This window comes from Lutra lutra, chromosome 17, assembly GCF_902655055.1.
Source record: "Lutra lutra chromosome 17, mLutLut1.2, whole genome shotgun sequence".
Classification (NCBI taxonomy): domain Eukaryota; kingdom Metazoa; phylum Chordata; class Mammalia; order Carnivora; family Mustelidae; genus Lutra; species Lutra lutra.
The window spans coordinates 12,382,794-12,400,584 of record NC_062294.1 but is presented as its reverse complement, the minus strand read 5'-3'; the positions used below and the strand labels follow the sequence as shown (position 1 = coordinate 12,400,584).

At 42.1% G+C, this 17,791-nt stretch overlaps 1 protein-coding gene across 1 annotated transcript in view; it reads right to left on the bottom strand.

The window, feature by feature from the left end:
• GLG1 (golgi glycoprotein 1) overlaps positions 1-17,791 on the bottom strand; it is a 159,939-nt gene that overhangs the window by 10,627 nt on the left and 131,521 nt on the right. Inside the window, exons 9-20 of the mRNA XM_047709814.1 lie at positions 16,762-16,883; positions 15,198-15,299; positions 13,262-13,415; positions 12,356-12,493; positions 10,056-10,142; positions 8,697-8,759; positions 7,829-7,942; positions 6,686-6,774; positions 5,670-5,787; positions 3,740-3,832; positions 2,084-2,221; positions 347-470 (exon numbers count right to left, since the gene is read on the bottom strand). Of these exons, the coding sequence (XP_047565770.1) occupies positions 347-470; positions 2,084-2,221; positions 3,740-3,832; positions 5,670-5,787; positions 6,686-6,774; positions 7,829-7,942; positions 8,697-8,759; positions 10,056-10,142; positions 12,356-12,493; positions 13,262-13,415; positions 15,198-15,299; positions 16,762-16,883 (1,342 nt within the window). The remainder of the gene's footprint in view (positions 1-346; positions 471-2,083; positions 2,222-3,739; positions 3,833-5,669; positions 5,788-6,685; positions 6,775-7,828; positions 7,943-8,696; positions 8,760-10,055; positions 10,143-12,355; positions 12,494-13,261; positions 13,416-15,197; positions 15,300-16,761; positions 16,884-17,791) is intronic.

Below are 17,791 nucleotides of genomic sequence, written 5' to 3'. Positions count from 1 at the left end.
TACCCATTATGTTACAAGGTCTTGCAACTCAGAGCCGAAATTTCACTCTTCTCAAAGACATTACCCATACATTCTCCTACCACATGCAGGAAGTTTTGTTAAGTCTCTAGACTTTTCAAAGAACTCTAGTCCTGACTCCTTCTGTCTCCTCCTTCCTATGACTTCCATTCTGTTCTCCCAGCTACTCTTTGAAGGAAGAATAAGTCATTTTGCTTATTGCATCCAGACTGTTCCCTGAAAACCCAAGGCCAACAAAACACCTGTAGTTTAATGAGGCAGGTATATGTCAACTCAGCTGCACGGAAGCCACACTCAGCGGGACGGGGAAGCCAGGCCACAAGGCTACCTGTGTTCTGGGTGATCTGGCGCTTGGTTATCATCTGTTTGCATTTGGGATCCATCAATTCACTGTTTTTATTTTGCTTCAAGCACTGCAACATGGTTTTGGAATCTGCTTCTGGACAGAACCTCTGAAAGAAATAAAGTTTTACGAAAGTAGTTACCCAAATACGGCAATTAGCAGTGCCCATATCACTCTTCCATCGACTGGTGTGCTAATGACAGAATCGGCTTGAAGAGACTGTGGTACAAGAGAAACAGCTAAGTCTGAATCTGCACCCAGCCTCAACTTCCCCTTTCTTCATCTCTTCGCTACTATGTTGCTCACAGTTCTACTACCCCATTTCCTACTTTACATAGGACAGACTCTGTACGTACATGGCTATGTTACATGACATCTCCTGAACTTGTACATGGCTATGTTACATGACATCTCCTGAACTTAAGTATTGTTTAAGTATGAACGTAATGCCGTAACAGGTGGCCAGATAGCCCTCAAGGCGTACCCAACCCAAACGGGAAACTTAAAAATTACCCACCAGCCAACATGAACAGGTATGTGGGGAAGGGACCAGGCTAGTTCATCTTTTGACTACGGGGGCTATAATCCTATCAAAGTTTGTCCAGCTAGCCTCTGTACACTTTTTAGTGTCCTTGAAGTCAGAGAGATCCATTTTGGACTAAAAATAAATACCACCTCTATGTGCTAATCAACAGTCTATCTGCTAATCACAGTCTACTGATATCTTAACTCAGATTGCTGAAAAAGTCATCAAAATCTTACAAAACTCCCACAAATCAAAGCCTGACAGGTTTTTTCTTTTTTTTTTTAAGATTTTATTTATTTATTTGATGGAGAGAGAGAGAGAGAGAGAGAGAGATCACAAGCAGGCACAGCAGCAGGAAGAGAGAGAGAGGGGGAAGCAGGCTCTCCACTGAGCAGAAAGCCTGATGCGGGGCTCGATCCCAGGACCCTGAGATCACGACCCAAGCCAAAGGCAGAGGCTCAACCCACTGAGCCACCCAGGTGCCCTGACAGTTCCGCTTTTACATAGGACTCAAATCTACCAGGCCCAGCTAAAGACACTTCTAACTTTCACAATTCTCTTTGCTATCTGATAGAGTAAAAAATATCATTTTGTTTTAAAGTAGCATTTTATTTTTTAAGTAAATTATAATAAAGCATTTTGTTTCATTTTATTTTAAATAAGGCATGAGAACTTCAAATTTAATCTCTTCATATATGGGGACAGATCCAGGAACTGGCATCTAGGTTCTCAAGTCAGCCCTGCTATAGAGAATGCTCACTGGAGAAGTGTATGAAACAGAACTTATAGAAGAGAAAAACTTTGATTGTGGAAGGACGCCGATCAGGACACTTGGTGGTGGTTTTTTCAGTGTACTTACCACTACCCACCCTCAAAGACTAATCATGTATTTACTGGGTATCTATTCACTCATGCCTTAGGTCAAGGTGAGCTCAGTTAGCTTAGCTCGGTGGTTCTGAAACTTGAGCCAGCACCAGAATCACCCGGAAGGCTTGTTAAAACTGACAGCTCTGCTCAGAGTTTCTGATTCAGTAGATATGGTGATGCTAAGGGACCACACTGTAAGAACCATGGTCTCATCTGTATAGAACAGGTTGAATGGTAAGATTATACAAATTTGTTTCGACGTTTAAAGAAGCTTATGCTGTTGTTTTTACCGACCCTGTGCTTACCACCCCTTGTTTGGGGTCCCTTACCTTTATCATCTGCTTGCAGACTCTCATGAGAGTGTAATCTAGTTCTGGGTCCATCATCTCTGTCTCCTGTAGCTTAAAAACTTTCTGGTGGCAACGGGTACTTAGCTGCTTCTTGTTTTCTTTCAGACATTCGATAATCTAGGGCACAAGAATTATGGTCGTGTTAAGGGGTGTATCCCGGCGTGATAATGCATGTGTTCTGACAGCAGCCTTCGGTTCTTAGCGCATCCCCCATCTTTTGCTCTATTCTGAATTCCTAGGCAATAGGAATCAGAATTTGCTCACCAAGGAGAATTATATTTATAGATTTACAGCTTCAGGGCTAAGAGTGAACCAGACTATATAAAAATAATGGATGAGTTGAGCAGGCTGCACTGGAGTCTAAAAGGAAGGAAACCCACTCAAGATTCCTAGTTTCTTCTGCCTTTCTCTGGAGCAAGAGCCCTGACTAGACAGTGGGCACAAGCTAGGAGGTTCAGTTCAACTCACCATTTACCAGATGCATGAGAGAGACCCAGTCCTTACCCCTGATAAATAGTCTCACAAGGCAAACTTTTATAAACAAATAACTACCAAAAAAAGAAAGAAAGAAGGGGGGAGGGGCCTAACATAAAAGCATGAAGTGCCACATGATGGATTTTAAGATAGTGAATTAAAGGTATCCTGGAACCTGCCCTTCCCACACCACTTTATAGATATTATAAACAAATGATGAAGGGAAGCAGATGGGAAACTGAAATAACTAGGGCTGTACATAAAGTCAGGAGACTTCCAGGAAATCCTCAAGGAACAACCAAGAATCACCAAATAACTGAGAGGGAAAAGTAACAGAGCAATTTAAAAAATACATTTAAGATCCTTAGAACAATACAGAAAGAAATGGTAAACCAGAAGCAAGAACAGATGGTTGTGAAAAGAACCAATTACAGATCTTGGGAACAAAAAATAAAACCAAATCGGTGGTCTCTGTAAAAAGAACGGACAGAACTGAAGAATACATTTTTACACCGGGAAGTGGAACTAAGGAATTACTTCAATGTAGTACAAAGAGCAAAGACATGGAAAAAGAGACAAGGAGGACAGATTCAGACACTCCAGCCATCTGCTACGAGTTCCAGAAGGAAGGAAAAGGCAGTGTTTGGAAAAACAGCAACTGCGAGCAACGCACCATGGCAATGCCCCCGACTAGAAAAGGCAGCTGAGTCGCTGGAAGAACACTGACGGGAAAAATCACGTGCTTGCACTTCATTCCTGACAGTTCTGGGTAGGACCCTGTTCTGTGCGTTAAGGAAACAAAGTTTCCCAGGTGACTCTTATGTTAAGAAAAAGAACTAGTCAAGAACTTCTGTGTAATGGGCATGGACTAAGGGAATAATCAGTTTTGGAGGTGCATGGTGTTAGGAAAGCTATGGAGAGGAGGAAGCATGTCTCAGGAAGACATGGTGGGGCAGGACAAGGTAACCTGAAAGAGGGAAGACAATGAACAGGAGACCAAGACGAATGCACATAAGGAACTTACTCTGGGAGAAGTCTGGTATAGCTTAGGAGGGGATGTTTAGGCTGGAGAGAATGTGAGGAGGCGCATCCCACCACCAAAGAATTATTAAAATGTTACCCTCCCATTTTCACAATTAGAAAATAAAAAGAGACAGTCACCTGAGCATTGCCATACTGCACAGTGGAACAGTAGTTCTTGATGTCAGTCTTGCAAGCTTCATACAGATCTGGTTCCAGACGGATGTCCTCGGTCTGCACGGGAGGGAGCCAGCACGGAAAAGTGAGCTTATTCTAAACTGGCTATGTCAAATGTTCTACAGACGCAGGTGCTGACTAGATCTTATCTAGTGACCACAACTCACACCCAGCAAAGCAGCAGCAGTGTGGCCACCGCAGTACGAGGAAAGCTGGGATTTAGTTTCAATCCTGCTGCTAACTAGCTAGATGGCCTTGGATTTTCTTTGCAAAACAAAATGTGGTCACCTGCCCGGCCCCTTCACAGCACTGCTGTGACATGAAGTTAGATCATATGAAGCGGAAACTACTTCAGAAAGTCAAAACCATTACATAAATGTAGGATCCTACTTTTATTATTATTATTTTACTGAAGGAGCAAGGTTCAAAGCTAGGGACCCAAAGTCTCAATTATAAGAGGACATCAACGCTAGCTCCAGTCAAACATAATTATCACTGAATCCCTCCCACCCTATGGGAAAATCTGGTAATGCAGCTTTTGCGTTATTACGGATATTCGGTATTCGTTACTAGTTTTTGCTTAGACTGAGGTAAAGTAAGTATGATTCACAATACAGAACATATTAAACATACTTTTAGCTGTTTTCTTTCTTTTTTTTTTTTTTAAAGATTTTATTTATCTGACAGAGAGAGATCACAAGCAGGCAGAGAGGCAGGCAGAGAGAGAGGAGGAAGCAGGCTCCCCGCCGAGCAGAGAGCCCGATGCGGGGCTCGATCCCAGGATCCTGAGATCACGACCTGAGCCGAAGGCAGCGGCTTAACCCACTGAGCCACCCAAGCGCCCCTGTTTTCTTAACATGGTTTAACCTCAAAAGTAAAGTAGGAGGTTTCCTTTTACAGTGCACACAGCAGCTGACTTGCCAACAGCTGCCTCACCTCAGGACCAGTCAGCTCACCCGTGCGCGGCACTCCCCTGGGGAGTGCTGCTGCTCAGAGAGCGAGCACAGATCTCAAACTGAAAGACGAAAATTGAGGGAGGCTTGCCTGGGTGGCTCAGTCAGTTAAGCATCTGATTTTGGCTCAGGTCATGATTCCAGGGTCCTGGGATCCAGCCGTGCATCAGGCTCCCTGCTCAGTGGGGAGCCTGCTTCTTCCTCTCCCTCTGCACCCCATACCCCCTTGGTGAGCTTCATGCTCTCTCAAAAAAACAAAAACAAAAAAACCAAACACACATACACACACACACACTGAGGGGGAGGACCTTGCTACAGGCCGTCAGGAAGAGAGGAGGCTTCTCCTGTTCTAGTCTGCTGCTGGACACGAATTTGGAGTAGGTGGCCCGGCTACTGTAGGCAGCCATGGTGAAGGAAACCAGGATTGCAGTAAAGATGGTGCCACAAACAGCAGAGACAATAGGGAGAGACCCTAGATCCTTGAGGGCATTACTGCTACAATGATTGTATCACATGCTTAAGGCTGAACTTTCAGTGACACGTGGTAAAAATATTTTATCACTTAGGAAAAGCGAAGCAGGAAGCTGTCACATGGTAAAATTTTAGCACAAGTCTCTAAGTCTTTTTTTTTTTTTTAAAGATTTTATTTATTTATTTGACAGAGAGAGATCACAAGCAGGCAGAGAGGCAGGCAGAGAGAGAGGAGGAAGCAGGCTCCCTGCTGAGCAGAGAGCCCGATGCGGGGCTCGATCCCAGGACCCTGAGATCATGACCTGAGCCGAAGGCAGCGGCTTAACCCACTGAGCCACCCAGGCGCCCCACAAGTCTCTAAGTCTTAACCATCACAGTAGTGGCTAAAATCTTCCAATCTGCCCTCACCCTTCACCCAAGCTTTTAGACCCCGTGTTTGTGGGCCTGGAGGCCGTGCTATGAGGCATTACCATCTCTAGCTCTTCCACCCGCAGCTGCTTGCGGCACTTGAGGGACACTCTGTGTTCCTTGGCTTCCTGGAGAGTGTCATTGCGCACGGTAGTGCTCAGGCAGATCACCACGTCCACCCTGTCAAGGAAAGGAGAAGACTGAGACTGGCTGGAGCCACAGGAGGGCAGAGGGCCCAGAGCCAGGCTGAGGCAGGGGCCACACCACCACCCCAGAGTGCATGACCCCCTTTGCCAAGCTTCTGAATGCCCTTTCTAGAAGTCTCACTGTGTTTTCAGAGCCTCGAAAGCAGCAATCTGTGTATGTTACAAACGGCTGAAGGCGGACTACATTCCTGACTGGCGGGGAGGCCGGAGGGGACATGTATGCAAGGACAGTTCAATGCTTGTTTTGTTACAAACATGTGACCAGAGAGGAATGCTGCTCTTAACTAGACTGTGTCTTTGATGAACGGTGAAATCCATTTCTGAAAGGTACAGAAACCTAAGCAAAATGGGAACTTGGTTTATACAAGGAGGATGTGTTCTAGAAATGTACCTTTGCAAAGAGTGAGATGGAAGAACTGGGGCAGCCATATTATAAAAGCTCATCACTCTCCTCATTGAGACCTGATTCTTAAAATGAATCAAGTTTTTGTTCCTTCACTAGACCTCTAAACTCAGTAAAAGCCCCTGCTGCTCTCCGGAAGAGCTGATGTAATGGGATGATGTTGGGAGGAAGTCAGTTAACCTCTCACTCACGCTGCAACTTGCTCCTCTAAGGGTGCAACCTGAATCTGCCTCCTTAGTCGGACAGCTCGAACCTGGGAACAGTAAAATCGGCCTCCAGGCCTCTCCACGGCAGAACTGCCTGGGTCCCCTGTGGCTCCAGGCAGCTGTAAAGATGATCTGGCCACACAATCCAAGTGCTTGGCCACACTACCACAGCATGTGCTGGCCTCCAAGGCTAATCCTACCAGAACACAGGGTATTTGTCCAGACTTTAAGGAAGAAGAATGAATCAAGTAAAAGCTACATACTTCTTTTTTATGTTGGGGCAAAGTTTCAACACGTCTTCCTTGCAGGCCATTTTAAACTTGTAAGAGAACCGAAAATCCTTCATCTGCACCTGAAAAAGATGATGTGAAAGAAAATTAGCAACTCTGTGGCACATTCCAATCAGCAATGCGCATGAAGACTGCAGATGCCTGCCTTCCAGGCCCTAAGCAACTCCTCTTCTGTCTCAGGCTTTAGGACTGATCCACCTCCTCATTCCTCCCTCTGCTATGGCCACTCTGGCTTCCCTATCACTCTAGTCACGCTGCTCCCTCTGCCAAAAGGGCTCTTCTTCTCCCAGATCCCCCATGGTTTGCTCTGTCATCTCCTTGGCACTTTTATTCAAACACCTCCTTCTGAAGACCCCTTTCTCCTTCACCCTCCACCCTGTCGGAGGCTTTATTTTTCCTTACAGGCCCACCTGAGACTGTATTTACGTTTAAACGTGTTTTTGTGTCTTTCTCTTACTAGAACATAGAACTGACAAGGGCAGGCTTTGTCTGCTCAAGGAGCCCACGGTCTGGGTGGGTGCCCTCAGAGGCCCTCAATATCATTTGGTAAAGGCAAATGATAAACCAAAGGCCCCAAGAAGAGATCAATTTTATACAGATGACAGATTTCATCCTCGTGGGAAGGAAGTGCTTGCTTTACCGGAAACACTTCCTTTAGATCTGTGGCAACTTTGAATATAGTTTAACCTTATTTGGATGTCAGACCTGATATGGCAATAGGATTTAAAAGAGAAAAAGTCTTAGGGTCTAGTGTACTGATAGACATTTGGACTGCTGCACTGAACAGAGACATGAAACAGCACATCCCACTGATACCAGCCATGTAAGCAAAGGCTAACACACCTGACAAAAGCAAGCAATGTCACTCATCTCTATCCCCACTGGGCTGCCTGTTCCCTAAGGGTACAGACTCCATCTTATTTAGCACTGCATTCCCAGAACCTGCCATTGTGCCTGGCCATAGTGGATAAAGACCACTGTTTTTGAGAACCAGGAAAAGGCATATTTGGAAAAACTGATTTCTCATAGAAGAGGTACTCTGACGCTCTGGAAGAGAAAGGAATTCAGAAGCATCCAGGCAGCCAAGACAGGCAGGGTTTGCCTGGCATTACTGACCAGCTGGAAGTGGGTGACTCCAATGGCGCACTTCTCATTCATATCCTTCTGGTGTTTGTTCTGAATCAGACACTCCATCAGGTCCCCAGAGTCGATCTGGTTATCTGCCACATCCTGGGGAAGGCAGTGCACATTTACACTTCATTTCTAACAATTAATGAACAAATCTTGCACCCCAGTTTATAAAAAAAATGAAAAATAGACGGACTCCAGAGCCTCCCTCAACATGATATATCATAATTTGATCAAAATCAGCCTAAGGAATTATAAGGGATAAACATTCGGTGGACTAAAAGTTGCACAGCAAGTTGCCCTACACCAAGCTGCAACAAGAACATGTCCTGTGCAGGGCTTCCACCCCCCCCAACCCCCCTCTCCCCCCGCCCCACCCCCATGCTGTCAGCAGCTGGCTTCAGGATCACACCAATGCTGCCTCCTGATTGTCAGATCCTTAATGGTTCCCACATGGCTCCACCCCCACCATTTAGCTAGTTCAACAAGTGAATAAACTAATAAAGTAACAGAATTCATTCAATTTACAAGGAGAAGCTATTGTCAGTGCTAACAAACCCTGAGCTGATGTAGCAGAAGCACCTCAGCGGTGCTCAGTGATCCACTACGGGATCCCCTATGGCGGGCATCCTGACGACTGCCGCCAACCTGCCAACCTTGTACCAGGGCACCTCCCAAGCACAATCAGATAAGGTTTTCCAGGATCGTGGCACACCCCCCCCCCCCGAGTCTGTTTACATTTTCAACTTTCACCCAGGAGTCATATATGCTGGAAAGGTTAAGTGCAATATACTTGAGGGCCAAAGTCCCAGTGAATTTGGTTTATGCCTCTTCTGTTTTTCCAGACATTACTTACATGGCAAAAATTCTGAATTATGGGCTCACAGGCTCTCATCAGCAAGGCTTCTATTTGAATGTCCTGTAGAAGATTAGACATATTAATAATTCTGCTTTAGAAGGAGCTATTTGTGGCAAGAATGACAGTTTGCGTTTCTGAATCAGTAGCAACTGATGGACAAATAATCTAAGACGTACATTTGGGAGCAATTCTAGTTTTTAGGTTAGCGAGCCCCAGCACAGACCGAATTATTCCTCCATTATATTCTAAAAGGCAAGTTTTTCTAGAGGTAGATACCTCATGAGCCAGAGCAAAAAAAAGAGAAGGCAGAATTAAGAACAGTGCAGAGGAAAAAGCATTTAACAGTAATCCTACAGTTTAGCTTTTGGACTTTTTCCAAATGGCTAAGCAGTTCAAAATGAAAATGCGGGTAACTGACATCTGTCTTCAGTTTATAAGCTCCCCAACCGATGACAAACCACTGCCTCTGGGGGATGCACACGAATGTCTTTAAGCAGATAGTACCCTCTGTGCCGCACTAGCTGCTGAAATAACAACTCCCTTTCACGAGGAACACACCCCAGAATGTCCTCCTAAGCCTAAAAGGACAATGAGAATGGGAGAAGGCAGATGATACAAGATGAAAGAAAGCAATAAACTTTTGAAAAATAGAAAGCAAAAAAAAAAAAAAAAAAAAAAAAAGACTGGTTGGGAAATGTATTTTATATATTGTCAACTTGAATGGTTCTAAAAAGCTTAAAATAAGAAAAAAAAGAGCAATCCCCCATTTCCCTGATTTCTGCCCCCATAAGACAATTTTATTAACATTTTTAGCTGCTCTCTCCCCAGTCATGCTCTCTGTATTTCTAAATAATATGTCTATGCTTACAAGACTTTCTAACTTCTTTTTAAATATTTCTGTGGGTTTCAGGATGAAACAGGGATAAACACACATATCCAGTCTTCCACGTTTAAGTGGAAACCCCAGGCTTTTATTTTATTACTGATGACACAAACATTGCCAGATGACCTAACTGAATGAGCTGAGGTAAGAGAACAGGAACAGGAGTGCTTGGACTATTCATGCATGTGATTAAGAGATCTGAAGCACAGCTGCTATCTTTTCTTAAAGGGGAGGAAAAAGATTGGTCTAATCACTGTGATAATTCTAATTTTTGAAGAAAACCAAAGGGCTAAGTGTCTAGCATATTTCTCTGGAGATGAGATTCAGGAAGGGGTTCAGGAAGTAACACAATGTACTTCTCTGTAAAGCCAATGAAGGGAATGGACACTCTCAGGGGCAGAGAAAGGGCAGGACTGAGAAGAGGACAGGCCCCTGACAGGATGCCCATAGTCCATGAGCCAGAAGTCGCTTACCTCGGATTCTAACTCGGTGAGGTTGCCGACTATATCTCTGCACTCTACAGCCAGGTCGTCAAGGTGGTCCTGGAGGCACTCAAGCTCCTGCAAATAAGAAAGCAATCCCCTGGCATTTTTCAATTATATAATTATATAAATGAACAAGGGAAGCCGAGAGAACAGTATCTATTTCCTTTGTGGTCCTCCTTATCTTTTCTTTTTAAAAACTATTTCACTGAATGGAACACTAAAGCTTTATTTATTTCCCAAACCGGGATTGTAGAGAAGATAAGCACTTGATGTAACAGGGTGGTTGATAGGGTCAAGGGGAAGCAAGCACCATACAAATCCTCCAGAAGGCCAAATCGATAAGTCCAACAAGAATCAATGTTCAGATGTCCTCAGTGTCTAAAAATTTTATCAGGCCTTTACTCTATTCCATTAACAACCTGTCATTCCATTTTTTAAATCTATGTTTTCATATCTTTGCTCCCATTTTAAATCTGCATGTCAATAATAATCAGTGAACAACAGATTCACAGTAGAATGACATGCAGTATTTTAAGATCCTTCATAAGCAACGCAGGTTGGGACCCAGTGTCCAAAATCCAGCTAGAGCTGACAGCTCCTCCCAGTCAAACCTGGGATTCTAACCCTAGCCCACACGGAAGGATCCTGAGGGAAACTGCAAAGTAAGTGAGCACACTAGGGTTCGGGCATCAAAAAGCTATCTTGTCTGGGCTTTGGAACCTGACCTGGAGTGACCTTGTACCATCAATCCATTACTATTCCTTTTAGAGATTTAGAGGTTTTAAGAAGAACAGGAGCTCACTTTCCCAAAGCAATCAACAGCTATTTCTCGGCAAAGGCTCTATCAAAGGACCAAGTTTAACTTAGTACCTGCAAGAATCTGTTTTAGAGTTAGAATCGGATTGGACAAGCAGGGTTGGAGGAGTTATACAATAGCCAGAAAGGGGGTAAAGACCCATGAAGGAACATGCATAAAACCTCTGGAGTAAGAGAAATGGCTAAGGGAAAAATCCCATTCACAGAACCCTTTCCTAACTGGAGCTTCACAGCGATGGGGGGCAATACAGTACAGCTTCCTCAATGTTACTTTGAAGGGGGTGTGAAAGGAAACTGTTCTCTGGGATTCCATATGACCACATCCTTTGTTTTGTTAGACCAAGGCAGCAGAAAGCTCAACTACAGGCATTTTCTCACAATGAAATTGACAGAACTTCAGCAGGCCCAGGCAGCAGACTGCTGAAAATGATATTGGCAGGGCCAACAGATCTGAGTAGTGAGCCAGTGCTGCTTCTTAAAAATGCCAACTCCTGCTCATGGTGAGTTGCTGGTAGTTAATCCCAGAGGATGTTCTGGAGTAGTAAAAGTGGAATCTGAAAACCTGAGTTCACACCTTGTTCTAGTAATACTAGAGCTTTAAACAAGTAGCTATTCCTCCATGCTTGGTTTCCCTGCCTTAAGACAGAAGACAAATCTCCCTCCTAATTTATTGTGCTACAATGTACTAATGTAGCTTTTCCTTTTTTTAAACCAGGCACAAAATTTTAGGAACCACTCATAACATGCATGTAATTCTTGAGAGGTTTCTTCTCTACACTCTCCTGTATAAAGAGGTTGTAAGACAATGGACCTGATGTGTGGCTAGGATTAGACCTGAGTAGGAGCTAAGGAAGTCAATACACTTCACTCCTATGGGCTTCAATTTTGTCAATTACTAAATGGAAAAAATAAACATGCACACTATTCACGCACGCCAGTATTTATTTATGTTTATGTTGATACCCTGCCTTCCCTCAAAAGGACTTTAATGTACCTTATAAAGGTGAGAAAAGAAAAAAAAAAAAGCAATATAAAATAACTTTAAAACAAATTAAAAAAAAAAAAAGGAAAAGAAAGTATGGTTAAAAAAAAAAAAGTGTGGGATGGAGCTAGCAGTAAGCTTGGTACACAAAATGCCTACCACAAAATCTTACATACTTGCTACAGGCAAGCCATAACTTTGGAGCCAGGTTTTTTAACAGGCAACACAAAGAGGGAAAATCATTTACAAAATATAGTAACCATAATATATAAACAAAACAACTGCTTTGGAAAAGTATAATTATTCCTGATAAAGAGAACAAAGGGAAAATTTTCCTTAGGATTTCTTATGAAGAAGATACTGAATTATGTAACAAAAATAGAGATACATTTTATAGCATTTGTACTCTATGTAAAGTGTTCATCATGAATGTCATTATTATTATTATTATTATTATTATAAGATAAACAGGTATAGCTATGTCAGTTACCTGTCCGGTCTCTGTTTTCTCACTGCACCATTTCCCCAGATCAATCAGGCACTTATCCTGGAGGGCAGGATCCAGCTTAACATCCATGGCACGTTGGTGTAGGATCCTCTGGACCTCAGCTCGGCACTCCCGAGACAGCTATATGAGAAAGAATAAGCAAAATGCTTTAAAAGTACCAGAACCAAAACAAAAAGACAATACATAAAGGAAATCTGTCGTTAGGAAACTAATAATGTTATAGTTACTTATACGAACTTTATAACCCAAATCTCTTCCAGAGTGAGGATTAAATCTTCTAGGAGGCTTCTACAAACCCACACCTCTAGGAAGGAGACCTTAGATTCAACGTTTTCTAATATACTGAATGAAACAACATCCTTTTCTCAGAGTACATGGATAAAAAGTGAACTGGATTTAAGTTTTTTGTTTAGGAAAACTAATCTGCTACTACTCTATAAATGTAGAGTAGAATGCCAGCTTCTGTTCAGAAGAGAACACACACCTGGGTCAGGAACATTGAATTCAAATTTACCTAGCTCGGAACAAGCCTAAAAACCATCTGTATCCTGGTGAAGAGTTTCTAATGGATCTTTAAAGCTAAATGAAGTTAGGGCAGCAATATTTAGTTGTCTCTTTGTCATTTAGATTTTAGTAATTAAAGAAAAAACTGGAAACGTCTGCTGACATTTTGTTGAAATACTTTGTTGAAAACATAAAATCAGATGGAAAGCTGGTGAAGCAACTCTGAGCACTCACTGAATGAAGTTCCTAGAAGGGCAGCAGTCCTTCCCTGCCACATACACTGATCAAGTTTCCGACGACGGCAGACATCAGAACAATATACAGCAAACTAATTCAAAAACAAATGGCGGATAAGAAGAAATGAAGTCAATATTGGGTGCATACCCTCCTGCCCTGTTCCTCAGTGCGGTAGGCGTGTCTATACAAGCAAGAAAACACAGCTCCGGGAGGCATAAGTTCACTGGTTTCATTCCAACCATGGGTGTGGCAAAGACGAGATGCATCTCCCTGGCACTTGCGGTATAAGACAGGGTCCAGCCTATAAGGGTAAGAGTTAAAAGATATTCCTGAATTTTGTTCTTCAGGAACACATAGTGGTCAACTGGTAGAAGTCTGGGGACCTTGGTGCAGAAGCTTAAGTTCTACCTCAAGGAGGCCATGTTGGCTACATAAGATGCACATTACAGCGGACTTAGCACTAACATGCCCTGGCTGAAGTGAGACAATGAGGCCTGGAGCTGTCACCAGGCGATTCACAACTCTTCACTCAATAAGGTTTCTCAAAGCATGAATGAAATTCAATCCTACCTGATATACAAGATTCAATTAGATTAGGAAATGGCAAGATAAAGAGAATCCCCCAACTCGACTTGCCTTCTAGTCAAACTGTTTCTTTTCTTCTTCCCATGCCAGGTAAGCAAATTCTATTTTTAGTTTACTTGAATATGCTTATTAACTTTAAAAAACATGACATTTAACTTTGAACTCTGGAGACAATGGATTAAGGCAATGAGCTTGCTGTTTCTCCAGATCAGACCAATGGATGCTTAATTCTATCTACATCATAATGTCAACTTTGGGGGACAGCTACTGAATGGGAGGAGAAACGCTAACACTTAATGAGTAGCTTTTAAGCCTATGAAGCAATTTGTGATCATAGGTGAAGGAGTTACAGAAGAGGAATTAAGATGATTTTGATTAGAGCAATAACCTCAGTAAACCTTGTTATTTTGGTTTAGCTGGCCTGAGAAAGTACAGAGAAATACCCACACAGTTTTCTGTAGTCCTTTCCAGAGCTAATCTGAGGGAACAGAAATAAAATACATTGAATCTGGGGTGCCTGGGAGGCTCAGTCGGTTGAGTGTCCAACTCTCAGTTTCAGATTAAGTCATGACCTCAGGGTCATGAGATCGAGCCCCACGTTGGGCTCTGTGCTCAGCGTGGAGTCTGCGTGAGATTTTTCTCCCTCTCTCTCTGTCCCTCCCTCTGCCCATGTGCGCTCTCTCTCTCAAAATAAAAATAAATAAATAAAATCTTAAAAAAAATACACTGAATCTTCTGAATCATTTCTTTTCACTGAAGTATGTGGGTAACATATTCAATCACCAGAAGACTAAAGATACTGGCTAAAACTGAGTCAGGAAGCAGCTGAGCTCCCATGGGAACAGGAGGGACAGCCAGCTTCCCAAGTGGCTCTGTACCAGCTACTCTTCAGGTGGAAGAGAAACTAGAACATGTAAAGAGGAAGGCAGTGAGGCCATTAAGTTATGCTGATTCTGACTGTAATATAAATTCTTCTCCTAGCTGACCCCGCCCCCACCTTTTTTTTGGATAACAGTATGAGAAAAGAAGAGAATTAGAGAATCAAGTTGTCACTCACTGATAAGAGCTTCTTAAGATAGAAAATTCAACAACTTTGAATAGAGAAATAAAAGTAAATTCCCATATCTAGTACAAATCAATAAAAATTAAAATGCACTATTATCTGTTTAGAGACCTATCTGAAGATGCTTCCGCTGCCCCACAGATGCCCAAGTTCTTTGAGGATGGATGTCTGTGGTATCAGAAACATCTGACTCTGATTTCCAAAGTCGTAGTGAATGGGGCACATGGGGCAGACCTGCAAGGGCTGCCTCAGCTTTTAGATACTATTCTGAAAGCAAGACGAAAGATATTATTCTTCAGAGGACTGGAACATGTCGGCACCCCAGAACTTAAGCAAAACATATTCTTACTAATTATTTCAAACCAGAAAAAAGGATCCTGACTAAACGGAGAACAGGATGAGGCTTACACTTGACTTTGGCTTCAAAATACTCACTTCCAATCTCGAGAGATGAAATACTGCAGTTCTAATAGACGGTGCTCACAATCTTCCACCATTTTCTCTGTGTATAAGTGTTCCATTAGGCACGAGAGGATCCTGGGCATAAAACAGGGATGAAATTTTAAGAACAGGATTGGAACTCTCACACCACTATTTCCTTGGTCTGTAGAAAAAGCCCTTGAGCTATTTTTGAGGGCAGTTAGGGATTTACTTCTCTGAGAATAACTCAAATTGACTTAGTCTGATAGTGACTATGCCTTCTCTCAACTTCAGGGCCACTCGGAACCTGGGACTCGGCTTGCATAAGATCAGTATGCAGTTGCTGTAACTGTTTATTAGGAAAATTTTCCAACACACACAAAAGTAAAGTATCCTAAGAGCCACTTTCCCTTCCCATAGCTTTATCAACCTATAGCCAAGTTTGTTTTAATTCTACACACTCCCCCTTGCTGATATTTTGAAGAAAATCACAGATACCATATCATTTTCTTCATAAATTCTTGAGCATGTTTCTCTACAAGGACATAATACCATAATCCACCAGAAGAAATTAATTTTAAAAATCCTTAATGTTATGTAATATCCTTAGTTTTCAAATTATTTTGCAATTATTTGGTGCTTTTCTATATGTTCAAACCACGACCCAGAAAAGGTACACACACTGCATTTGATTGATAGTATCTTCAAATGATTTTCACCTGTAGCAGTTCTCCCCACTTCCCTCCCTCACCCCTGACCCCTCATGCTTGATGCAATTATTTTTATATTGGTAAATACTCTTAATTAGTCTTCACTGTGTTTGTCTATCTCCTCCAACTGCACAAAAGCTTTAAAGAAGGATATCTTTTTTTAATCCCCTGCCACAGCCTGAACAGCAGGAGTATATGCACAGCAGTGTGATGACAAACATCAACTGTATTCATTCTCTTGCTGGGTACTGCTGACTGTGGGCTACAAAGGTTTCTGCAGAGTGGGAAACCTGTTCTTTACTTGCAACCTGGTTTTAAGAGCTGCTTTCGCATCATATGGAATAAAACTACTACATGAGATTCAAATACTGTATTATAGCATTTTATAGCTTTCCTGGATGCAACTTCGGAATTCACTTTGTCCATGATTATGTCCTCCAACCACAACACAATCACATTATTTCAACTATAATAAATGAATTTCTAACAATTATCAATTACACAATATATGTAACAAGTCACTATACAAACATGATGAAAGTATAGAGACAAAGTATGTATCATTTTATCCTGGGTGTTTCTCTCTTTGTTTATTTGATCATTAAACAGAATTATTCAGTGACCTAAGGTACAGGCCCATACACACTCAGTCACAGTCAATAAACATCATCACAATGCTGGGTCTAGTATCTACATCATGCACGAGGCAGAGCTGAAGTCTCAATTCCAATACTGGTTTTAACAAAAGTTGCTATGTGTTTCTGTTTAACACAATTTTAGTTAAGATGTTAAAACCATCCAAAAATCATTTAAAGGAATGTTCTCAATAATACACTGCCAAATAAAATACCCCAAATAAGATAACCTACATTGGGTCTCCCGATCTTATGTGTTTGCAGGCTGTCTGTATCACAGATTCACAAGCTTCATTCAGAGCTCTATCAATGCGGTAATCTGCGCCAGGGTCAGTCTCCTGAATCAGTGTTTGCAGCTGGATTAAAAAAAAAAATTAAGAAAGAAGAAAGTCACTTACACATCAGGGAAGAGCAATGTCATTTCTTCACACAGTTACTAGGTCTGGTACGTCACAGTGGACTTTTAACAAGGTATTACACTTGTCACCGGCTAAGCTCAAGAGCTCGTCCCAAATACTTTCCAACTGGTTTCTCTGTCTCGAGTGCAAGTTTTTCTGTATTAGCCATGGGGAGGATTGCTTGCCTACCTGTCTGAATTATCCCTGGGCATTTGCAATGCAAAAGGTCTTTGCAATAGAAAGTCTGCCTTTTCCTTCCTGGCTGCCTGCTCGTTAATGTTAAATCAGATTGCTACATTTGACACTCATGGCCAAGCCAGAATTGAGTGGAGAAGGGTAAATAGAAGACATTTCTAGTCAGATACCTAATTTGGTCATAAGAATCTAGAATTTGAATCTTGCTGCCAATTCACTGGCATTAAAATAAGCACGCTCTATGTTATTAAAAACAGAGGAGAGATTTCATTTAACTTGCAAGAAATATCAATTGCAAAAAACAAGAATACAATACTTATAACTCCCATTTTTCCTAAATTATTTTTTATACAACTAAGAGGTAAACCACAGCTTGCTTGTTAAACATATCCCAAAAAATACTTGTCATTATGCAGTTGAAAATCAGGGTATTTTCTTTAACATTTACTTTTCTGCCTGGTCCATTCTTCGTTATGGAATAAAGTGAAAGCATGAGAAGACGTGCCTCTACTTCTTTTTTCCTGTCTTTGAGGAGACAGCAGTTGGGGCACAGAGGAAAAAGCTCTATATTAAGATCAGAAGACCTGAGTTTTTTGTTTGTTTGTTTATTTGTTTGTTTTTAAGATTTTATTTATTTATTTGAGAGAGAGTACAAGCAGGGGGGCTGCAGA